Source organism: Nerophis lumbriciformis, linkage group LG19 (assembly GCF_033978685.3).
Source record: "Nerophis lumbriciformis linkage group LG19, RoL_Nlum_v2.1, whole genome shotgun sequence".
Taxonomy (NCBI): domain Eukaryota; kingdom Metazoa; phylum Chordata; class Actinopteri; order Syngnathiformes; family Syngnathidae; genus Nerophis; species Nerophis lumbriciformis.
In genome coordinates this window covers 36,585,767-36,612,040 of record NC_084566.2, presented here as the reverse complement: position 1 = coordinate 36,612,040, position 26,274 = coordinate 36,585,767, and the positions used below count along the sequence as shown (strand labels likewise).

Genomic DNA, 26,274 nt, shown 5'->3' with positions numbered 1-26,274 from the left:
GTAGGGAAGTAACGATTACCGCATTAATGATACACCAGGGTAAAATTGCAGAGGGTTAATATTACCATTCAAATATCGGAATCGGTAATTAAGAGTTGGACAATATCGGAATATCGGCAAAAAAGCCATTATCGGACATCTCTACACGACACGATAACTTAAAAATGAAGACAACTTCAGATTGTTTTCTTTGTTTAAAAATAGAACAAGCACATTCTGAAAATGTACAAATCATAATGTTGTTGTTTTTTTACATGTTGCGGTTAATAATTTATTTGTCGTTATTTATATTTATATTATATTATTAATATTAGACTATTAATTAATTAATATTATTAATAGTTATTATTATTATTAATATTAATATTATTAATAATTATATTATATATTTATTATGTTTTATATTTATATTTTCTGAATAAAATATGTGATAATGTTTAGCAGTTTTTGCATTGGTTTTAATTTTCAATTTTCAATAATTTATTTGTCGTTATTTATATTTGTATTATATTATTAATATTATACTATTAATTCATTAATATTATTAATAGTTATTATTATTATTAATATTAATATTATTAATAACTATATTATATATTTATTATGTTTTATATTTATATTTTCTGAATAAAATATGTGATAATGTTTAGCAGTTTTTGCATTGGTTTTAATTTTCAATTTTCAATAATTTATTTGTCGTTATTTATATTTATATTATATTATTAATATTATACTATTAATTCATTAATATTATTAATAGTTATTATTATTATTAATATTATTAATAATTATATTATATATTTATTATGTTTTATATTTATATTTTCTGAATAAAATATGTGATAATGTTTAGCAGTTTTTGCATTGGTTTTAATTTTAAATTTTCAATAATTTATTTGTCGTTATTTATATTATATTATTAATATTTTACTATTAATTAATTAATATTATTAATAGTTATTATTATTATTATTATTAATATTAATATTATTAATAATTATATTGTATATTTATTTTGTTTTATATTTATATTTTCTGAATAAAATATGTGATGTTTAGCAGTTTTTGCATTGGTTTTAATTTCCAATCAAAAAATGATATCAAAATCCAATTACAGTATGTTATTTATGTAGTTTGATCATTTTCCTCGACTGATGTAGTAACATTATGTTGTTTATTTTGTACATATGTAGCATCATCTACAAAGATACTAACAATTGCAATTGCGACATCCAGTGGACACATTTAGAACAGCACTTTTTATTCATTCAAAAATTTCAGGTTAATTTTTATTCTTGGCAAACTCATCCAGGTAAAACCTGTTGGCGGGCCTGATCCGGCCCTCGGACACGCCCGGCATAACCCGATAGCAGCTTTATTAGGTTCCAGGAGAAACTATGGTAAGAAAACAGTGCGAGTTCCCACCTGAGGTACCTTTTTTGTTGGTATGTTCAAAGGAGAGGGGGAGAGAGTAAGTAATACATCAAGGGGCTGAGTGCATGGGTGAGAATGATAGCCAAGGAGCAGAGTAAGAGGGATGCGGGTGTGAGAAGACAGAAAGATGGAGTATATCAAGCAAGATAGAGGAAGATTAAAGCCAAGGGAAGCCTGCATGTAATGCTGGGGGGAAAGCCAGAGGTTGGAAGTAGGTTGGTTGCCAGGTGGATCAATGCTAATGTGAGGCGGCGCACATCCACTTCACACCCATTTGTCCTCATGCCTGCACAAATGAGTCCTGTCCGTTTGAGCGGGCTTACCTCGAAGCGCTGCGAGCTGACTTTCTTGCCCTTTTTCATCCAGGTGATCCTGGGCTTGGGCTCCCCCGTGGCCTGGCACACAAACGAGGCCACCCCGCTCGAGATGCCCGTCTGGTCCTCGGGGGATTTGACGAAAGTCGGCAGACCTGCGGAGGACGGGGAACAAAGTGGTGAGAGGCGAGGAGAAGATGATAAAAACAACACCTGTTGTGGCGGCACACATGCGCAAACCATCATTTCACACTCATCTGTTTTAGCGACATGTTAAGTACAAACCCCGTTTCCATATGAGTTGGGAAATTGTGTTAGATGTAAATATAAACGGAATACAATGATTTGCAAATCCTTTTCAACCCATATTCAATTGAATGCACTACAAAGACAACATATTTGATGTTAACTTAGAATTTCATGGCTGCAACACGTGCCAAAGTAGTTGGCACCACTGTGTTACATGGCCTTTCCTTTTAACAACACTCAGTAAACGTTTGAGAACTGAGGAGACACATTTTTTTAAGCTTCTCGGGTGGAATTCTTTCCCATTCTTGCTTGATGTACAGCTTAAGTTGTTCAACAGTCCGGGGGTCTCCGTTGTGCTATTTTAGGCTTCATAATGCGCCACACATTTTCAGTGGGAGACAGGTCTGGACTACAGGCAGGCCAATCTAGTACCCGCACTCTTTTACTATGAAGCCACGTTGATGTAACACGTGGCTTGGCATTGTCTTGCTGAAATAAGCAGGGGCGTCCATGGTAACGTTGCTTGGATGGCAACATATGTTGCTCCAAAACCTGTATGTACCTTTCAGCATTAATGGCGCCTTCACAGATGTGTAAGTTACCCATGTCTTGGGCACTAATACACCCCCATACCATCACACATGCTGGCTTTTCAGCTTTGCGCCTATAACAATCCGGATGGTTCTTTTCCTCTTTGGTCCGGAGGACACAACGTACACAGTTTCCAAAAAACAATTGTGGACTCGTCAGACCACAGAACACTTTTCCACTTTGTATCAGTCCATCTTAGATGAGCTCAGGCCCAGCAAAGCCAACGGCAATTCTGGGTGTTGTTGATTAACGGTTTTCGCCTTGCATAGGAGAGTTTTAACTTGCACTTACAGATGTAGCGACCAACTGTAGTTACCGACAGTGGGTTTCTGAAGTGTTCCTGAGCCCATGTGGTGATATCCTTTACACACCGATGTCGCTTGTTGATGCAGTACAGCCTGAGGGATCGAAGGTCACAAATCTGATTTCTCCAGATTCTCTGAACCCTTTGATGATATTACGGACCGTAGGTGAAATCCCTAAATTCCTTGCAATAGCTGCTTGAGAAAGTTTTTTCTTAAACTGTTCAACAACTTGCTCAAGCATTTGTTGACAAAGTGGTGACCCTCACCCCATCCTTGTTTGTGAATGACTGAGCATTTCATGGAATCTACTTTTATACCCAAGGTTTTTTGGGTGGGTGCACTAATTGCAAGTGTATCTTATGTTTTTTATGTTGATTTAATAAAAATTTAAAAAAAATTAAAAAATAACGTTTATTTTTTATACTTTTTTATTTCTTGTGCGGCCCGGTACCAATCGATCTACGGACCGGTACCGGTGGTTGGGGACTACTGGTGTAGGTTACGAGATAACGTTAATGTTATCAGACACATACAGAAAGGCTAATGTTAACGTTACCGTTAGCCACTGACTATGCTTAGGTAACGTTAGCCTAGCTAACATTACTGCAATCCTGAATTGACATACGAGGTAACCTTATTTTAGCCTAAAGGCTACGAGTGAGCAGATATGGAAATTAACCGTTAATAGTTAACGTTAGTTACTCACCAGCACTATTACTGGAACACGACACCTTTCTCTAACCTTCAGGTTATGTGCAGCCTGAACATGTTTCAACATGCTTGTTTTACTTCCCCCCTTAAATCAGAACGAAGCCTGGCAATAATTGCAGATAGCCGTTTCCTCGTCGTATTTTTTTTGTAAAATGAAGCCATGCCTTGAGGCGTTTTTTCCGGTCCATTGTTGTTGCTGCTTTCTGTATCTGCTGCCTAATGACTGAGCTACGTCATCCCTGGGACGTGCCACAGGGCATTTCCTGTGGGACGGGATTCGAAATAAAGAACCAACTCTTTTTCTTTACTATAGTGGCCTCGATAACGGGACCCGGTTCTCAAAAAGGGATTCGAGTCCATGGAATCGGTTCTTTTCTTATTGAACAATCGGGAGAACTGGTTTTAGAACATCATCCCTAGTGCCTGGTTTGAGCTGCTGTGACTTAGATTACCATCGTAACTAGTATACCACGCAAAAGGGCAGATACCAACCATTGAAATCTGAAAAATAATCGGGGGAATGTCCGGGGGGCCGGATTGAAAAGCTCCCAGGCCTTGATTTGCCCAGGTCTGATCTAGAATAACTTTGCCGAGCCGAAAGCGATGCAGTGGTAGCAGAAGCAGCAATATGTTTGGTGGCATAAGAATAACACACATACATAAGAGTGTTGGAGTTCAAACTAAAAAGTTGTTTTTCCTCTAAAGTTGTGTGTTGGAAAGTCCCTGGCTGACAGTCTGCATGTGAAGCACAGGCCAGGACAAATATGAAAACACATGTTTTTAAAAATACCTGCGTTCACGTCAACGCCCCGACCACGTGGCCGTTACGGACGGTGTTTACGACACTCCGCTTTTTGCCTCGGACGTGTTTACCTTCGCTGAGCGCCACGCCCGCCCGTGATGGCACGATGGCGTGACACACCTCGGCTCTATTTGCAGCCGTCACAATTATAATAACAATCATAAAAATAATAGTACAGAGGGAGAGTGGGGAACATATAAACCTGTACTTTTAAAAGGTACCACCGAGGACAAGTCCACACACACACACACATTACGCTGTGCACACTGAGGGTATACATGAGAACACTCTGGCATTGGCTGGCACCGCTTTGTTCCACAACAACACCGGGGTGAGGAAGAGAATGACTAATTATAACTCGCCGTCATTTTTTTCAATCCACTTCTTAGAACGGAGCTGGCGCACGGAATTTCCTGCAATAGTCATTACGCACCGTAATGAGTAAATGCCGCACCTCCGACAAACCCCGGGGGAAAAATGTGGTGCAACCGGGTGGCACTAATTGCCTTTATTATGACTGACAACAGCGCGTGTAACAATAAACAGCAGCACACACGCGACACACACTGCAACACAGAGTTCCCCAGATTGTGATGGTACAAACCCCGTTTCCATATGAGTTGAGAAATTGTGTTAGATGTAAATATAAACGGAATACAATGATTTGCAAATCCTTTTCAACCCATATTCAATTGAATGCACTACAAAGACAAGATATTTGATGTTCAAACCCATAAACTTGTTGTTTTTTTTTGCAAATAATAATTAACTTAGAATTTTTCGGAGTATAAGTCGCACTGGAGTATAAGTCGCACCTGCCGAAAATGCATAACAAAGAAGGGAAAAAACATATATAAGTCGCACTGGAGTATAAGGCGCACCTGCCGAAAATGCATAGTAAAAAAGGAAAAAACATATATAAGTCGCACCGGAGTATAAGTCGCACCCGCCAAAAATGCATAATAAAAAAGGAAAAAAACATATAAGTCGCACCTGCTGAAAACGCATAATAAAAAAGGAAACAAACATATATAAGTCGCACCGGAGTATAAGTCGCACCTGCCGAAAATGCATAATAAAAAAGGAAAAAAACATATATAAGTCGCACCGGAGTATAAGTCGCACCTGCCAAAAATGCATAATAAAAAAGGAAAAAAACATATAAGTCGCACCTGCCGAAAATGCATAATAAAAAAAGGAAAAAAACATATATAAGTCGCACTGGAATATAAGTCGCACCTGCCGAAAATGCATAATAAAAAAGGAAAAAAACATATATAAGTCGCACCGGAGTATAAGTCGCACCTGCCAAAAATGCATAATAAAAAAGGAAAAACACATATAAGTCGCACCTGCCGAAAATGCATAATAAAAAAGAAAAAAAACATATATAAGTCGCACCAGAGTATAAGTCGCACCTGCCGAAAATGCATAGTAAAAAAGGAAAAAATATATATATATAAGTCGCACCGGAGTATAAGTCGCACCTGCCGAAAATGCATAATAAAAAAGGAAAAAAAACATATAAGTCGCACCTGCCGAAAATGCATAATTAAAAAAAGGAAAAAAACATATATAAGTCGCACCGGAGTATAAGTCGCACCTGCCGAAAATGCATAATAAAAAAAGGGAAAAAACATATATAAGTCGCACTGGAATATAAGTCGCACCTGCCGAAAATGCATAATAAAAAAGGAAAAAAAACATATATAAGCCGCACCGGAGTATAAGTCGCACCTGCCGAAAATGCATAGTAAAAAAGGAAAAAACATATATAAGTCGCACCGGAGTATAAGTCGCACCTGCCGAAAATGCATAATAAAAAAGGAAAAAAACACATATAAGTCGCACTGGAGTATAAGTCGCACCTGCCGAAAATGCATAATAAAAAAGGGAAAAAACATATATAAGTCGCACCGGAGTATAAGTCGCACCTGCCGAAAATGCATAATAAAAAAGGGAAAAAACACATATAAGTCGCACTGGAGTATAAGTCGCACCTGCCGAAAATGCATAATAAAAAAGGAAAAAAACATATATAAGTCGCACCGGAGTATAAGTCGCACCTGCCGAAAATGCATAATAAAAAAGGAAAAAAACACATATAAGTCGCACCGGAGTATAAGTCGCACCTACCGAAAATGCATAATAAAAAAGGAAAAAAACATATAAGTCGCACCTGCTGAAAATGCATAATAAAAAAGGAAAAAAACATATATAAGTCGCACTGTAGCCCGGCCAAACTATGAAAAAAAACTGCGACTTATAGTCCGGAAAATACGGTATTTTCTTTTTAAAAGCAGACTTGCTCATTAAATTGTCTATTCAACACAAAAGTACAAGTGTGAAAGCCCCCCCCAAAAAAAAAATAAAAAAAAAAACCTGACAACGTGCAAATCCAACTTGTTCACCGGAACAAACGTGACAACTTTCCTGCTTAGAAGTCCAAGCGGAATAATCCGCCATAAACGGGATGTCACTTAGTGCAAATTGCTAGAGGGTGTTTGACTTTGGAGTGCGTAATAATTTAAATGCAGCTGGAATTAAACACTTTGACTGCAGTTTAAACACGCAGTAAGAAGTGTATTACAGTGCACACACACACACACACACACACACACACACGCACACACACACACACACACACACACACACACACACACACACACACACACACACACACACACACACACTCATGCATCATGTGACTTGTCTCTTCTTCTTTTGTTCTCAAACCCGGCTGACATTTGTGTGATATTTTGGTCCCCGGTCGTCGCAGTGAAAAATATTTAGAGTGCAAGCACACAACATCCAAATCCTTTTTGTGCAGCATCAGACTGTGACTGCAGGCAGCGCTAATGATTGGAACCTGATAAGCTCTTTAGAGCGTATGCACGAGCATGCGCCGGCGCGTGCAAAGGGCGCCGCCTCGGCATCCTAAAGACCTGATTATCGCCGTTCTGACTCGGAGGGTCCGTCCCGCCAACATCTGTCTGTGACGGCTCGTTTAAGATAAAGCGGGGCCGTTTCGCCTTGTTGCCATGGCGGCGGATCAGACACTAAACAAGGCTCAAATTAAAGATGCAGGCTGTGCGGTGCAAAAACATTTAGAAATCACCAGACTTTGTTGGATAAAGTGGATGAGCCTCAACCCTCTGAAGCCAGGGGCTACGTTTCTAGGCAATCACCAAATAATAATAATCAGCAAATAATAATTAACTTTGAATTTCATGGCTGCAACACGTGCCAAAGTAGTTGGGAAAGGGCATGTTCACCACTGTGTTACATCACCTTTTCTTTTAACAACACTCAATAAACGATTGGGAACTGAGGAAACTAATTGTTGAAGCTTTGAAAGTGGAATTCTTTCCCATTCTTGTTTTATGTAGAGCTTCAGTCGTTCAACAGTCTGCTGTCGTATTTTACGCTTCGTAATGCGCCACACATTTTCGATGGGAGACAGGTCTGGACTGCAGGCGGGGCCAGGAAAGTACCCGCACTCTTTTTTTTACGAAGCCACGCTGTTGTAACACGTGCTGAATGTGGCTTGGCATTGTCTTGCTGAAATAAGCAGGGGCGTCCATGATAAAGACGGCGCTTAGATGGCAGCATATGTTGCTCCAAAACCTGTATGTACCTTTCAGCATTAATGGTGCCTTCACAGATGTGTAAGTTACCCATGCCTTGGGCACTAATGCACCCCCATACCATCACAGATGCTGGCTTTTGAACTTTGCGTCGATAACAGTCTGGATGGTTCGCTTCCCCTTTGGTCCGGATGACACGATGTCGAATATTTCCAAAAACAATTTGAAATGTGGACTCGTCAGACCACAGAACACTTTTCCACTTTGCATGAGTCCATCTTCGATGATCTCGGGCCCAGAGAAGCCGGCGGCGTTTCTGGATGTTGTTGATAAATGGCTTTCGCTTTGCATAGTAGAGCTTTAACTTGCACTTACAGATGTAGCGACCAACTTTATTTAGTGACAGTGGTTTTCTGAAGTGTTCCTGAGCCCATGTGGTGATATCCTTTAGAGATTGATGTCGGTTTTTGATACAGTGCCGTCTGAGGGATCGAAGGTCACGGTCATTCAATGTTGGTTTCCGGCCATGCCGCTTACGTGGAGTGATTTCGCCAGATTCTCTGAACCTTTTGATGATATTATTATCCCTAAATTTCTTGCAATTGCACTTTGAGAAACGTTGTTCTTAAACTGTTTGACTATTTGCTCACGCAGTTGTGGACAAAGGGGTGTACCTCGCCCCATCCTTTCTTGTGAAAGACTGAGCATTTTTTGGGAAGCTGTTTTTATACCCAATCATGGCACCCACCTGTTCCCAAATAGCCTGCACACCTGTGGGATGTTCCAAATAAGTGTTTGATGAGCATTCCTCAACTTGATCAGTATTTATTGCCACCTTTCCCAACTTCTTTGTCACGTGTTGCTGGCATCAAATTCTAAAGTTAACGATTATTTGCAAAAAAATAAATGTTTATGAGTTTGAACATCAAATATGTTGTCTTTGTAGCATATTCAACTGAATATGGGTTGAAAAGGATTTGCAAATCATTGTATTCCGTTTATATTTACATCTAACACCATTTCCCAACTCATATGGAAACGGGGGTTGTACCTTCAAGGTACTCAAAGCGCTTTGACACTATTTCCACATTCACACACACATTCACACACTGATGGCGGGAGCTGCCATGCGAAACCCTGACCAGGAGCCATCAGGAGCAAGGGTGAAGTGTCTTGTGTCACAAAAATGTGAAAAATGTGTGTGTGGCACACACACACCTACTCAGTGGCCTAGTGGTTAGAGTGTGCGCCCTGAGATCGGTAGGTCTATAGACTATACAAATGGGACCCATTACCTCCCTGCTTGGTTGGAATTGGAGGTTAAATCACCAAAAATGATTCCCGGGCGTGGCCACCGCTGCTGCTCACTGCTCCCCTCACCTCCCAGGGGGGTGATCAAGGGTGATGGATCAAATGCAGAGAATAATTTCGCCACACCTAGTGTGTGTGTGACTATCGTTGGGACTTTACTATGCACACGGGGTGAGAGCGATCTGACAAAAGACTAGAAAGTTCTATTTGGACGAGGACTGGGTGTTCCCGCATCAATGACAGTCGAGGTTATCACACTGTTAGGTTTTGTCACTTCTTTTCCGAAAGCCTTTTCTCCCACAGCCTTGTGTCCCATTTCTTTGGCTGTCAGGCACTTGTCACTTGAAAACAATGGCAGGGATGAGGTGAAGAACACATAAGCCTACCTATGCAAATACTCTCTCTCTCTCTCTCTGGGTTTTTTCTTTCCGCATTGGCAAGAATGCTCCCGAGTCACTATCTTGACACACGTGTCTTTAACACATGCTCTCGCCCGGGCGCCGTTTGCCAGAACTGTCAGCACAGGAGCTTGCCAGGCGTGTCGGGATCTGGGGGTTGCGAATGCTTGGCTCGTGTTTTGAGACGAGGCGCTAAGTTGAATGAAGAAGTTAGGTGATGGTGGTCGTGATTTTTATTTTATTTTTTTAAATTGCAGGAGAAGAGAGATCCAAAGTTGTTCTGAATTATCATTAGTTATCTTCTAGTCCTTCAGTTTGTTTGGCTTTAACATGTCAATAGATCAGTGGTTCTTAACCTTGTTGGAGGTACCGAACCCCACCAGTTTCATATGCGAATTCACCGAACCCTTCTTTAGTGAAAAATAAAATGTTCTTTTTTTTCAAATTCAAGACAAAGTTATATGTTTTTGGTAACACTTTAGTATGGGGAACATATTCTAAGTAACAAAGACTTAATTTAGAGTTTTTTGGTTAGGGTTAGGGTTAGAGGGTTAGGGTTATAATAAGGCCATGCCGAATAAGGCATTAATAAGTACTTAAAGGGGAACATTATCACCAGACCTATGTAAGCGTCAATATATACCTTGATGTTGCAGAAAAAAGACCATATATTTTTTTAACCGATTTCCGAACTCTAAATGGGTGAATTTTGGCGAATTAAACGCCTTTCTAATATTCGCTCTCGGAGCATCGGGAAGCAATCCGCCATTTTCTCAAACACCGAGTCAAATCAGCTCTGTTATTTTCCGTTTTTTCGACTGTTTTCCGTACCTTGGAGACATCATGCCTCGTCGGTGTGTTGTCGGAGGGTGTAACAACACGAACAGGGACGGATTCAAGTTGCACCAGTGGCCCAAAGATGCCAAAGTGGCAAGAAATTGGACGTTTGTTCCGCACACTTTACCGACGAAAGCTATGCTACGACAGAGATGGCAAGAATGTGTGGATATCCTGCGACACTCAAAGCGGATGCATTTCCAACGATAAAGTCAAAGAAATCTGCCGCCAGACCCCCATTGAATCTGCCGGAGTGTGTGAGCAATTCAGGGAATAATGCTGTATAATAGACTGTATTAATATTACTCACATGTGAATAATGCTGTATAATAGACTGTATTAATATTATTCACATTTGAATAATGCTGTATAATAGACTGTATTAATATTATTCACATTTGAATAATGCTGTATAATAGACTGTATTAATATTATTCACATGTGAATAATGCTGTATAATAGACTGTATTTATGTTATTCACATGTGAATAATACTGTATAATAGACTGCATTTATATTATTAACATGTGAATAATGCTGTATAATAGACTATATTTTTATTATTCACATGTGAATAATACTGTATAATAGACTGTATTTATATTATTAACATGTGAATAATGCTGTATAATAGACTGTATTTACATTATTCACATGTGAATAATGCTGTATAATAGACTGTATTTATATTATTCACATGTGAATAATGATGTATAATAGACTGCATTTATATTATTCACATGTGAATAATGCTGTATAATAGACTGTATTGATGTTATTCACATGTGAATAATGCTGTATAATAGACTGTATTTATATTACTCACATGTGAATAATGCTGTATAATAGACTGTATTTATATTATTCACATGCAGTGTTGGGTTAGTTACTGAAAAGCAGTAACTAGTTACAGTTACTAGTTACTTCATTTCAAAAGTAACTCAGTTACTAACTCAGTTACTTACACCAAAAAGTAATGCGTTACTGTGAAAAGTAACTATTTAGTTACTTCTTTTTTCTTTTCTTTTTTAAAGCTCCAATTAATGCCCTTTTAGCCTTCATTTCAGTACTGTTATTGCACTGGACAATAATACAATCTGTTGATCAACTTGACATGCATTTGCATCACTCAACTCTGCTAAGCCATGTGGTCTACATACAACACACAAAGACAAAGATATGTTACAAAGGCCAATTTGTTTCTGGCCAGAACAAATTGACAAAACTATTTTAAATAGCTGCAACATAACATACATAAGTAACAAACAGCATAATAACAACATAGATGTAAAGCAAGAAAGGCACACACTACATACACAAAGTCTAACCAGGCATTTTCTTCCTCAAGTAATTCTTATACAAAATCATGTCTGAAACCCAGAACACTACACATTTCCCCAGTTTTAGTTTAGAGATAAGGAAAGATTGGCCTGGCCCACTAGGATCCCTCTTTATGTTTGTGAACTTTATAGTCTATACATTTAGAGTGATGTGATAATCAAACACTCTAGAAGTCTAAAATGAAAGAGTATATAAGAGAATTGACAGCAACGTTCCCTCTCAGGAGCGCGCATGTGCAATTGTGCACTGCTCAAGCGTCCTCTGCGCACGGCAAATCTATGCCATGCACAAAATCAAATAAAAAAATAAGCGCCTAACAATTTTCGACACGACACGGACACGACAGAGAAAACCGTTTTCGTCATCATTGTTCAAATATTGTAACGTCTGTCGAGACGCTTTGAGGACATGAATTCCATCCATCACTTTACTGAGCAAAACTCTTTACTGTCGGCCATAAACACATCACCAAAACATTAGTAAAAAAAATGATATCTAGCAAAACTGGTCATTTTCTGCAGTACAAACCAGACCAAAAGCAACTTTGTTATATCAACAGCAGCCGCTCGCTCTCTCACGTGCGCCAACACTTGCACATATGGCACTTAGCCAGTGATGCGTTTACAGCCACACAAAAAGTCGGACAACTCCAACACCACACATAAAGTGTCATTCCAGGTCGTTACACTATGATTTACCAATCAAATGTGTGCTTATTCTAGTGTCATTTATTAGAAATCTTAATTTATAAATATTAATCATTAAATGCTGTTAGTATATTAAATAAATACTAATAAAAATATAATTTTTACAAACAGGAAGTTGCAGGAATGTACACATGATCCCCTGCTTACATCTCATTGTGCAACATGTGAATGTTTTAATGGGAACTAAATGCAATGTCTGTAAGGGGTACAAATTATTTCCAAAGCAGGACCTCCACCCAGACAAACAATACAAGTACACAGTTCATGAAAAACAATATTTTTTGTTATTGTCATTATAAGTGGGCCTAAACACTTATATTAGAAATGGAAATGACTGTTGTCATTTGATTATAATAATAAGAGAATGTTGTCTGTCTATCTGTGTTGGCCCTGTGATGAGGTGGGGACTTGTCCAGGGTGTACCCTGCCTTCCGCCCGAATGCAGCTGAGATAGGCTCCAGCGACCCCGAAAGGGACAAGCGGTAGAAATGGATGGATGGATGGAGATGTAAGTTGTTATTTAGTGAGGTTTGGGACAGGTGTGCTGCTGGTGTAGCCACAGTGTGCACGTCTAAAGTTGCTCACATGGACTCCACTCAATGCTCAGGGACTTTTTGCATTTGCTCACACATGAACAATTAGAGGGAACATTGATTGACAGAGTGTGTACCTTCAGCGGTGAATGATGAGAAGAGGCAGAGTTAATCCTCAAATGGTGGAGGTAAAGTGGCATCAGAGTCTCTGTCTCTCTTTACTAGCTTCGTCGAAGCATGTTGCTATGTAGCTTGTTTCAGCAGATTTGAATTGCTGTTTTGGGCAGTAGATGGCATCTTTGATCCAAAGCACAATTTACATTTAACTAAAATGTTATTTTCTTTGTGCTCGACAAAAGAAAAGTAGTGAAAATATCTCCATGTTAGCAAACTCGACTTCTGGCTCCGCCATGATCAGACACGCCCCCCCCCCCCTCGCTCCCCACACTCACACTCAGACACACCCACACAGAGCGCATGTCTCTCTCTCTTCTCCGGCTTGTGACACAAGAAGAATCAGAACTCCGATAAAACACACTTTATACTACATAAAAAGTAACGTAAAATAACGCAGTAACGCATCATGTAGTAACGGTAACGGAGTTACTGAATATAAAAAAATAACGCGTTAGATTACTAGTTACCGCCGAAACTAACGGCGTTACAGTAACGCGTTACTTTGTAACGCGTTAGTCCCAACACTGTTCACATGTGAATAATGATGTACAATAGACTGTATTTATATTATTCACATGTGAATAATGCTGTATAATAGACTGTATTTACGTTATTCACATGTGAATTATGCGGTATAATCGACTGTTATTTCTATTATTCACATGTGAATAATGCTGTATAATAGACTGTATTTATATTATTCACATGTGAATAATGATGTACAATAGACTGTATTTATATTATTCACATGTGAATAATGCTGCATAATAGACTGTATTTATGTTATTCACATGTGAATAATGCTGTATAATAGACTGTATTTATATTATTTACATGTGAATAATGCTGTATAATAGACTGTATTTATATTATTCACATATAAAAATACCTAAATGTTTATTGTTTATTGTGAGCAAACTGTGTTGCTGAATTTCCCCCAGGGATCAATAAAGTACTTTCTATTCTATTCTATTTATGTTTTTCACATTGTTTTCTTCATGTACATCCATTAATATGGTGTCATGGAAGTTATGTAATTGTTGTGGTTTGTTTGGTTGTCTGTCAGTTAGTTAGTTAGTTAATTAGCAACATTGTTCAATATGTTATGGGCAGATTTGGATGAAACTATAATAAATGGGATAAGGAACAAGTGATTTGATTCTGAGAGTGATCCAAATCTTTTCTACTGTGTTACTGTACGTTTACATTACGAGGATGACATTCTTTGTGTGTGTGCATGCATGTGTGTGTGTGTGTGTGTGTGTGTGTGTGTTTACAAGTGGCCCGACCTTTGCCCACAGAGACAAAGATAGCTTCACTCCTGGTAATTTCATCCCGCTACAGACCAAACGCGCCCATGTGTAAGAGTCTTGCAGCCCGTTTGGAAGCGAGAGACGAACAAAACAAACGCACACAGACTTGACAATTTAATTTATTTTTTGATTAATTACCTCCGCCAGGAGGTTATGTATTCACTGGGGTTTGACTGTCTGTTAGCTAGCTAGTGTTGTCCCGTTACTAAAATTATTTCTATACTTTTCGGTACTTTTCTAAATAAAAGGGACCACAAAAAAATTGCATTATTGGCTTTATTTTAACAAAAAATCTTATGGTACATGAAACATATGTTTCGTATTGCAAGTTTGTCCTTAAATAAAATAGTGAACATACAAGACAACTTGTCTTTTAGTAGTAAATTCAACAAAAAAAAGCTTCTATTTTAGTCTGCTGACATATGCAGTAACATATTGTGTCATTTATACACCTATTATTTTGTCAACATTATTAAGGACAAGTGGTAGAAAATGAATTATTAATCCACTTGTTCATTTACTGTTAACATCTGCTTACTTTCTCTTTTAACATGTTCTATCTACACTTCTGTTAAAATGTAATAATCACTTATTCTTCTGTTGTTTGATACTTTACATTAGTTTTGGACGATACCACACATTTGGGTATCAATGTGATACCAAGTACCGTATTTTTCGCACCGACCGAAAATGCAAAAGAAAAAAGAAAAAAACATGTATAAGTCGCACTGGAGTATAAGTCGCATTTTTGGGGGAAATATATTTGATAAAAGCCAACACCAAGAATAGACATTTGAAAGGCAATTTAAAATAAATAAAGAATAGTGAACAACAGGCTGAATACGTCTAGTCTCTTACGTGAATGAGATCAATAATAGTATTCGATATTTTACGCTAATGTGTTAATAATTTCACACATAAGTCGCTCCCGAGTATAAGTCGCACCCCCGGCCAAACTATGAAAAAAACTGCGACTTATAGTCCGAAAAATACGGTAGTTACAGGATCATACATTGGTCATACTCAAAGTCCTCATGTGTCCAGGGACATATTTCCTGAGTTTATAAACATAATATACTGTACATTAAAAAAACAACCAAAAAAATATTGACGTAATTATAGTAGTATCGACTAGATACGTTCCTGTACTTGGTATCATTACAGTGGATGTCAGTTGTAGATCCACCAATGGAATATGATTCATTAGTATTGCGGTACTATACTAATACCGGTATCCCGTGCAATCCTAGCAGGGTATATCTCGGTTGGTAGAGCGGCCGTGCCAGCCACTTGAGGGTTGCAGGTTCGATTCCCACTTCCGCCATCCTAGTCACTGCCGTTGTGTCCTTGGGCAAGACACTTGACCCACCTGCTCCCAGTGCCACCCACACTGGTTTAAATGTAACTTAGATATTGGCTTTCACTATGTAAAAGCGCTTTAAGTCAGTAGAGAAAAGCGCTATATAAATATAATTCACTTCACATTTTAGTCTGCTGACATATGCAGTAACATATTGTGTCATTTATATTATATTATTTTGTCAACATTATTAAGGACAAGTGGTAGAAAATGAATTATTAATCTACTTGTTCATTTACTGTTAATATCTGCTTACTTTCTATTTTAACATGTACTATCTACACTTCTGTTAAAAAGCAATCATTTATTTTGGATGCTTTACATTATTTTTGGATGATACCACAAAATTGGGTGTCAATTTGATACCAAGTCGATACATTGGTCATATTCAAAGTCCTCATATTTCCTGAGTTTATAAACATAATATACATTAAAAAAAAACGAAAAAAAGATGTTGTGATGCCAAAAAACATCGACGTGATTATAGTACCGTATTTTTCGGACTATAAGTCGCAGTTTTTTTCATAGTTCGACCGGGGGTACGACTTATACTCAGTAGCGACTTATGTGTGAAATTATTAACACATTAGCGTAAAATATCAAATAATATTATTTATCTCATTCACGTAAGAGACTAGACGTATAAGATTTCATGGGATTTAGCGATTAGGAGTGACAGATTGTTTGGTAAACGTATAGCATGTTCTATATGTTATAGTTATTTGCATGACGCTTACCATAATATGTTACGTTAACATACCAGTTGGTTATTTATGCCTCATATAACGTACACTTATTCAGCCTGTTGTTCACTATTCTTTATTTATTTTAAATTGCCTTTCAAATGTCTATTCTTGGTGTTGGCTTTTATCAAATACATTTCCCCAGAAAATGCGACTTATACTCCAGCGCGACTTATACTGTATATGCTTTTTTCCTTCTTTATTATGAGCAACTTATTCTCCGAAAAATACGGTAGTATCGACTAGATACGTTCCTGTACTTGGTATCATTACAGTGGATGTCAGGTGTAGATCCACCAATGGCACACCGAATATCAGTACCGAATATGATTCATTAGTATCGCAGTACTATACTAATACCGGTATACCGTACAACTACAGCTAGCGTCATAACTCGGAAAAATGATGAAACCTTTACTTAATGCCAATAACAAGTAATTTGTCAGCTGATACGGGTAATTTTTACTACCTTATGTTTACATTACGAGCCTCAGCTTCTGTGTGCGTATGATGGTTTCCCCATCTCCACCCACAGAGACAAAGACAGACAAGAGGGTTCGCTCCCTTTCTTTCAACCTACTCAGTGGCCTAGTGGTTAGAGTGTCCGCCCTGAGATCGGTAGGTTGTGAGTAGGGATGATGTTAGATAAGAAATTATCGAGTTCGAGGCCATTATCGAATCCTCTTATCGAACCGATTCCTTATCGATTCTCTTATCGAATCCAGATAGGTTGTTGTATATGGAAAAAAAACACAATATTTGGTTTAACAAAAGCTCACTTTTATTTTATAAGAAAAAAATACAATAAAATAAATAAATAAATATTGACTGTTACACCCTGTTGGAGGCAGATATTTACATATATCCGTATTTAAGTGTTACTTCTTTTATTTCATAATCATATTACAAAACAGCTAGTGTTTTTCTTCCAATTGTGGTCTTTTGGTTGTCTGCAAATACTGTGTGCTAACCTTGAGTGAGGAATGTAAGAAAGAGAGATACTCTTTTCTCTTATCTATCCTTATGTCCAGGTGCAGAGGACAATGGGCATGTGTTTGGGCTGGAGGGACAAGACTGCGAGGGTGGGAGGGAGAGAGACTTAATAGGGGAGAGGGTTTTTCATTGGAGGGGGGCAGACCATCTTAGCGGTGCGATTGAATGTTCTATGCTGGACTGGTCTCAGTATATTTACAAAGCTTTGCAAATATATTTCAAAATACCTATTCTGTCTCTGGTGGTTTTTCTACTCAGCTTTAAGTGTCGTAAAGAGCTTGGGAGCGAACAGCGACTTGAATTCCCTGGGAGGAACAACTGGTCCAAACGCAACAACCCCTAAAAAAATTAAAATAATAAATATTGACTGTATATTAAGTGGGATTTTTCAGAAAAACAAATATATACAGTAACAAAAAAACAACCTGTCTCTGTGATCACTATAGGTGAATAGCCATGCCTTGAGGCGTTTTTTCCGGTCCATTATTTTTGCTGCTTGTGTGACATCACAGGAAATGACGTAGCTCAGTCTAATGACTGAGCTACGTCATTTCCTGTGATGTCCCACAGGGCATTTCTTGTGGGACGGGATTCGTTCCCAGGGCTTCGAATAAAGAACCAACTCTTTTTCTTTACTACAGTGGCCTTGTTAACGGGAACCGGTTCTCAATAAGGGATTTGAGTCCATGGAATCGGTTCTTTTCTTATCGAACAACCGGGAGAACCGGTTTCGAACATCATCCCTACTTGTGAGTTCAAACCCCGGCCGAGTCATACCAAAGACTATAAAAATGGGACCCGTTACCTCCCTGCTTGGCACTCAGCATCAAGGGTTGGAATTGGGGGTTAAATCACCAAAAATTATTCCCGGGCGTGGCACCGCTGCTGCCCACTGCTCCCCTCACCTCCCAGGGGGTGAACAAGGGTGATGGGTCAAATGCAGAAAATAATTTCACCACACCTAGTGTGTGTGTGACAATCATTGGTACTTTAACTTTAACTTTAACTTATAATATCTACGGCTTTTCACACACACAAATGAATGCTGAGGGTGGCCGTATGAACAACTTTAACACTGTTACAAATGTGCGCCACACTGTGAACCCACACCAAACAAGAATGACAAACACATTTCGGGAGAACATCCGCACCGTAACACAACATAAACACAACAGAACAAATACCCAGAAACCCTTGCAGCACTAACTCATTGGTACTTTAACTTTAACTTCAATCTGCCATAAATAGGTTAAAAAGTGAATTCGGTTTTCATCAGATCTTTTGTAACGGACTACAAAAACCAAGATAGCACCGGATCAAACTAATCACAGTGGACTTTTTTTAGTTTTTTTATGTTGTATGTTCAACATAGCCATTCCTGCACAAGTGTTAAACATTAACACAACAAGTATTCAACCGTTGGTACTTAACACATCCTAATAGTTCCTCGGCTGTCAATCCGAGTGTTAATTGTGTTGCCTTCTGCTGAGCAAACGCTTAAAAAAATGGTCAAAATGGAAGCTAATAGTGTCTTTTGTCAATAGAAAGGGCAAATTTAAATGGTTCTAAAAAGAAGTGGTTATTTTAACTGAGAATAAGAGCAGCTAACAGCTATTTTATGACTTTTTGTGCAAGCGCTGAATTGCTCGGTGAATGGAGAGAAAGCAGGGAGGGGAGGCTCTCATAAATGGCACAAACAATTAGCGTATTCCCAAACCTCCGCAGTGTCGAGTATCAGCGATCGATGTGCACGCGGCGGAGTGAAAACCATTAATTCTGATGAATAATAGATTAGCAAGTTATCATTTTGGCGAGGCGACACTTAGTGGGGATACGTCTGATGGCATCAGACCGCCTCGCTATAATGGAACTCTTCCATTTAGGCCATTGCGAGGCCATTAGCGAGTGGCTTGTTTGCAATTAATTCCAAATAAAGCGCCCCCTGTAAGTTATTTACCCGAATGAGATTGAGGCACTTTGAGCTGTTTAAGCCAATAACCATAATGTCTGCATTTTGGTGTTTTTGCAGCGGGCAACGGAGAAGTATTGTGTTGATTGTGTTATGGCTGCAAGTGACACATTAAAACATGATCCTATGGAGACGTGTCAGCAATAAATGGTTGATGATGCGAGCCAAAAATTTGCATTATTTTGTGGAATTAATTATTGGTTACAGAGAATGCTGTAATTATGTTTGCCAAAAGCGGAAAGAGGGCGGGACCTTAGTTGTTGTTGTTGTTATTTGCATAATTAGAAATGTCATTAAACGAGTGATTTTCTTTTCAACCTAAATAATGGCTGAGAAAACAGAAAGGAAAATGTAGGCCTCTTTGACTACATTTACGAACACATATATTGCACAACACAGCAGCAACAGAACCAATGTTGCAATAGTGCTAAGTAGCCGACTGCTGAGTCAGCATTAAATTGGACCTGTTATGCAAAACCAACGTTTTCATACCTGCCAACTTTTGAAATCAGAAAAACCTAGTAGCCAGGGTCCAAGGGCCGCAGGCCCCGGTAGGTCCAGGACAAAGTCCTGGTGGAGGGTTCAGGGCTTCGCCCCCCGACGCAAAATGATTATTAGCATTCAGACAGGTTAAAATGTTGCTAAAACCATCACTTTTCTATCAGTCACAGTGACTTTTCAAAACAAAAATATTACAGCAAAAATCATATGGGTTGATTGACATGTTTATTCTGTAAGCTAACTTCAATAGTTTGAAATTATTTTGACAGTTAATGCCAGTTATCCTGTCAACCTTTCACAAGACTTCAATTTGTTAATTGAAAGTATAAACAGTATAAACACTTTTTACAGTAAACAAATGGTAAAACAGTACTAAACAATTCCATTAAAAAAAAAATTGGTGTCATTATTAACTTTCTGTCCAAGCTTGTATAATCTACTGCCTTGTTCAATTGTAAAAAATATTCTGTGCCTAAAATTCACATTTCTATCACAATTATCATACTGTAAACATGGTAAGCTAACTTCATTAAAATTAATAGTCCTGTCAATAGCATGGAATTACAATTCAAATGTAGTTTTTTTGTAAGCCTTTCAAAAGAATTCAAAATATGAAAAATTAATGAAAATTAATTTAAGCCATCAGACACTTGAAAAGTGGCACATCACATCTCTAATGTAATCATTTGAACTTGTCAACAGAAATAGCACTGCAAAAATATTAAGGACATACTTCTGTATTTTGGTAGTTATGCTGTCAACATTTAACAAGATTTCTTCAACTTGGACTTGAAAGCATAAATAGTATAAACACTTTTAACAGTATGTCGTGCTGTGAAATACAGCCGACAGGATTGCGCACCAAACACGAAGCAAGGCCAAAGCGCATGCATGGTGCAGGAGAACAAAGGACTTCTTTCATTTAAGGTTTGTGATAAACCATCAAACTCATTCGTTAAAAGGACTCTATAGTAATATAAAGCGAATTTTTCTGGACATTATCATGCAAGAAAAGTTTATTTTTGGGACCGCGATCACCGCGTAATGATTTTTAAAGGTTGCATTACAAACATTTAACTGTCCCATGTGATCAGCCAGTGCGATTGGAAATCCATGTTCAATTATTGCCTCCGTAAATAAAACTTCGGCATTTATCACATCCAAAGAATCTGTTTGGGCGACGAAAAACGTTGAAAGTTTTCCACTTGTATCGCTAGCAACGGCATTAGACTTGTGTTTTTTTGTCCCAACGTGGTCTTTTACATCGCTAATTCCTCCGTGTCCGATCGAAAAATCTTGTCTGCACAAGGTGCAATTCGCGTAGTTTTCACCCTTTTTTTTTTTTAAATTAATGAAAAACCGTATTTTTTATCACTGCAACCGTAACCCGGAATAGGTTGATGAAAACCGTACGAATTACGGGAAAACCGGAGTAGTTGGCAGGTATGCGTTTATTACCTGTATGTACCTGTGTTTATGTATTTGGTATCAAACCGTGGAGGCATGGTGGAGATTAGTGTTGTCCCGATACCAATATTTTGGTATCGGTACCGGCACCAAAAGTATTCTGGTACTTTGATACTTTTCTAAATAAAGGGCACCACAACAAGATTTAATTATTGTCTTTATGTTAACAAACACCATACGGTATATTATACATTTGTTATTGCAAGTTTGTCCTTAAATAAAATAGTGAACATACAAGACAACTTGTCTTTTAGTAGTAAGTAAACAAACAAAGGCTCCTAATTTAGCTGCTGATATATGCAGTAACATATTGTGTCATTTTCCATTCTATTATTTTGTCAGCATTATTAAGGACAAGCGTTAGAAAATTAATTATTAATCTACTTGTTTATTTACCGTATTTTTCGGACTATAAATCGCAGTTTTTTTTCATAGTTTGGCCGGGGGTGCGACTTATACTCAGGAGCGACTTATGTGTGAAATTATTAACACATTAGCGTAAAATATCAAATAATATTATTTAGCTCATTCACGTAAGAGACTAGACGTATAAGATTTCATGGGATTTAGCGATTAGGAGTGACAGATTGTTTGGTAAACGTATAGCATGTTCTATATGTTATAGTTATTTGAATGACTCTTACCATAATATGTTACGTTAACATACCAGTTGGTTATTTATGCCTCATATAACGTACACTTATTCAGCCTGTTGTTCACTATTCTTTATTTATTTTAAATTGCCTTTTATCAAATAAATTTCCCCCAAAAATGCGACTTATACTCCAGTGCGACTTAAATATGTTTTTTCCTTCTTTATTATGCATTTTCAGCCAGTGCGACTTATACTCCGGAGCGACTTATACTCCGAAAAATACGGTACTGTTAATATCTGCTTACTTTCTCTTTTAACATGTTCTATCTACACTTCTGTTAAAATGTAATAATCACTTATTCTTCTGTTTGATACTTTACATTAGTTTTGAATAATATCACAAATTTGGGTATCAATCCGATACCAAGTCGTTACAGGATCATACATTGGTCATCTTCAAAGTCCTCATGTGTCCAGGGACATATTTCCTGACTTTATAAACATAATATACATTTAAAACAAAACGAAAGAAGATATTTTTGATGCTAAAACATATCGATGTGATCATAGTAGTATTGACTGGATACGCTTTTAACCTCCCTCCCTCCTCCGCGACACCTGGAGTCGAATTTTTGCTTGCATGCAGAACGGCCCCAGGCCTATGGACACTACATCAACACACCCGAGACAATGGGCATATACACCCCCACCCCACGCCTTCACCACCACTGATGGACGGCTGGCAGCACTTCATAGCAGCAGTAGACCTCCAGGGACCCAACTCCCCACCCCCCTCTGTTGTGAGTTGTCGTGATTATATGCAACATGTTTATGTGTACATAGCATGGAGGTTTTTATTTTATTTTTTTACTCATCTTTTTCCCCAGCATTTTAACGTTGTCTTTACGTGGCGCCTTTGGCGACCCATCAGTGTTCCTGTTCCGTAACCATGTACACTGTTTCTTTGTCTAATCTTGAACAGGTTTGTGCTGAAAACATAGTTTCGTTGTACTTGTGCAATGACAAATCCTAATTTGTTTTTCACGAACACACAAGCAATTGACCATTTTATTGATCGTTATTTTGTGCTCAAAAGATGGATCCCTCTACGCCAGGGGTCGGCAACCCGCGGCTCTAGAGCCGCATGCGGCTCATTAGCGCCGCCCTAGTGGCTCTCTGGAGCTTTTTAAAACATGTATGAAAAATGGAAAAAGATGAGGGGAAAAAAAATCTATTTTTTGTTTTAATATGGTTTCTGTAGGAGGACAAACATGACACAAGCCTCCCTAATTGTTATAAAGCACACTGTTTATATTAAACAGGCTTCACTGATTCGAGTATTTGGCGAGCGCCGTTTTGTCCTACTAATTTTGGCGGTCTTTGAACTCACCTTAGTTTGTTTACATGTATAACTTTCTAGGACGTGTTTTATGCCACTTCTTTTTCTGTCTCATTTTGTCCACCAAACTTTTAACGTTGTGCATGAAAGGTGAGTTTTGTTGATGTTATTGACTTGTGTGGAGTGCTAATCGGACATATTTGGTCACTGCATGACTGCAAGCTAATCGATGCTAACATGCTATTTAGGCTAGCTACATGTACATATTGCATCATTATGCCTCATTTGTAGCTATATTCGAGGTCATTTAGTTTCCTTTAAGTCCTCTTAATTCAATTTATATCTCATGACACACTATCTGTATGTAATATGGCTTTTAATTTTTTGCGGCTCCGGACAGATTTGTTTTTGTATTTTTGGTCCAATATGGCTCTTTCAACATTTTGGGTTGCCGACCCCTGGTGTAGGACAAACATGACACAAACCTCCCTAATTGTTATAAAGCACACTGTTTATATTAAACATGCTTCACTGATTCCAGTATTTGGCGAGCACCGTTTTGTCTTACTAATTTTGGCGGTCCTTGAACTCACCGTCGTTTGTTTACATGTATAACTTTCTAGGACGTGTTTTATGCCACTTCTTTATCTGTCTCATTTTGTCCACCAAACTTTTAACGTTGTGCGTGAATCCACAAAGGTGAGTTTTGTTGATGTTATTGACTTGTGTGGAGTGCTAATCAGACATATTTGGTCACTGCATGACTGCAAGCTAATCGATGCTAACATGCTATTTAGGCTAGCTATATGTACATATTGCATCATTATGCCTCATTTGTAGCTATATTTGAGCTCATTTAGTTTCCTTTAAGTCCTCTTAATTCCATGACACACTATCTGTATGTAATATGGCTTTTAAGTTTTTGCGGCTCCAGACAGATTTGTTTTTGTATTTTTGGTCCAATATGGCTCTTTCAACATTTTGGGTTGCCGACCCCTGGTGTAGGAGGACAAACATGACACAAACCTCCCTAATTGTTATAAAGCACACTGTTTATATTAAACATGCTTCACTGATTCCAGTATTTGGCGAGCGCCGTTTTGTCCTACTAATTTTGGCGGTCCTTGAACTCACCGTCGTTTGTTTACATGTATAACTTTCTCCGACATTCTAGGACGTGTTTTATGCCACTTCTTTTTCTGTCTCATTTTGTCCACCAAACTTTTAACGTTGTGCGTGAATCCACAAAGGTGAGTTTTGTTGATGTTATTGACTTGTGTGGAGTGCTAATCAGACATATTTGGTCACTGCATGACTGCGAGCTAATCGATGCTAACATGCTATTTAGGCTAGCTATATGTACATATTGCATCATAATGCCTCATTTGTAGCTATATTTGAGCTCATTTAGTTTCCTTTAAGTCATCTTAATTCCATGACACACTATCTGTATGTAATATGGCTTTTATTTTTTTGCGGCTCCAGACAGATTTGTTTTTGTATTTTTGGTCCAATATGGCTCTTTCAACATGTTGGGTTGACGACCCCTGATCTACGCCATTGCTGGTGCCGCGTCGCCGCCGAGGTGAAATTGAAGGAGCCGCGTGACTCATCACGGTCGGGACGCCGTCTCAACTTAAATGCCGTCCAAACATGCAGCGGGCAGCAAGAAAAAAAACACACACATCAAACTTTCAATGCTCCAGCGTCCCATAAAGGGGGTTGGGGGGGTTAGATAGTTCTATCGAGGCCTCAACAGCCTTTTGTGAATTATTCAAGACAGCACCGAGAGGAGAGGAAGTCTAAGTGCAATCCTCTCCTTCCCACTCACGCTCCTCCTCCCGTTAGGCGGCCGATAAGCACATGTGGCATTTGGACAAAAAAAAAAAACGATGATTCCACACCTTGAGGGATCATTTCAAAGTAATGTATTAGGAATAACAGCTAAACTTTCCAGTGGAGACAATGTGGGCGAGGGATGCACAAATTGATAGAAATGGAATCGACATCGAGGTTTTTAATTAGTGCAGTTAATAACCGCACGGGTCTGAGCATACTTGCCAACCTTGAGACCTCCGATTTCGGGAGGTGGGGGGTGGGGGCGTGGTCTGGGGTGGGGCAGGGCGTGGTTGAGGGCGTGGTTAAGAGGGGAGGAGTATATTGACAGCTAGAATTCACCAAGTCAAGTATTTCATACATATATATACAGGTATATATATATATATATATATATATATATATATTAGAGATGCGCGGTTTGCGGACACAACTGCGGAGTCCGCGGATTATCCGCGGTTCGGGCGGTTGAAATAAAAAAAAATAGATTTTATCCGCGGGTCGGGTCGGGCGGTTGAAATAAAAAAAAAAAAAGATTTTAAATAGATTCAGGCGGGTGGCAGTTAAACCAATTGGGAAATATATATACATAGTTAAATGTTGTTACCCACATACGAAAAACGAGCAGGCACCTGCAGCATATGCCACAACAGAAGAAGAAGAAAAAAAAAAAGAGATGGACACTTTTACGGAGCGGAGAAGGGACGCCTCGCCGGGGTCCGGGAGCGAGGCCCCTTCCCCCGAGAGGGCCCCACCGGGAGCCGTAGCTGAGGTGATCCGCGAGAAGGGCCCGACGCACATCCAGGGTCACCACCGCGCCCACCGCACCGACACCCCGCCTCGTCCGCCTTCGGCGCGGCC

General features: G+C 38.7%; 1 protein-coding gene across 10 annotated transcripts in view; it reads right to left on the bottom strand.

Moving 5' to 3' along the window:
* LOC133618463 (receptor-type tyrosine-protein phosphatase F) overlaps nucleotides 1-26,274 on the bottom strand; it is a 470,668-nt gene that overhangs the window by 327,812 nt on the left and 116,582 nt on the right. For all 10 annotated transcript variants that reach the window (XM_061978831.2, XM_061978833.2, XM_061978832.2 and 7 more), the window contains exon 3: nucleotides 1,758-1,903. In XM_061978831.2, coding sequence (XP_061834815.1) covers nucleotides 1,758-1,903 — 146 coding nt within the window. The remainder of the gene's footprint in view (nucleotides 1-1,757; nucleotides 1,904-26,274) is intronic.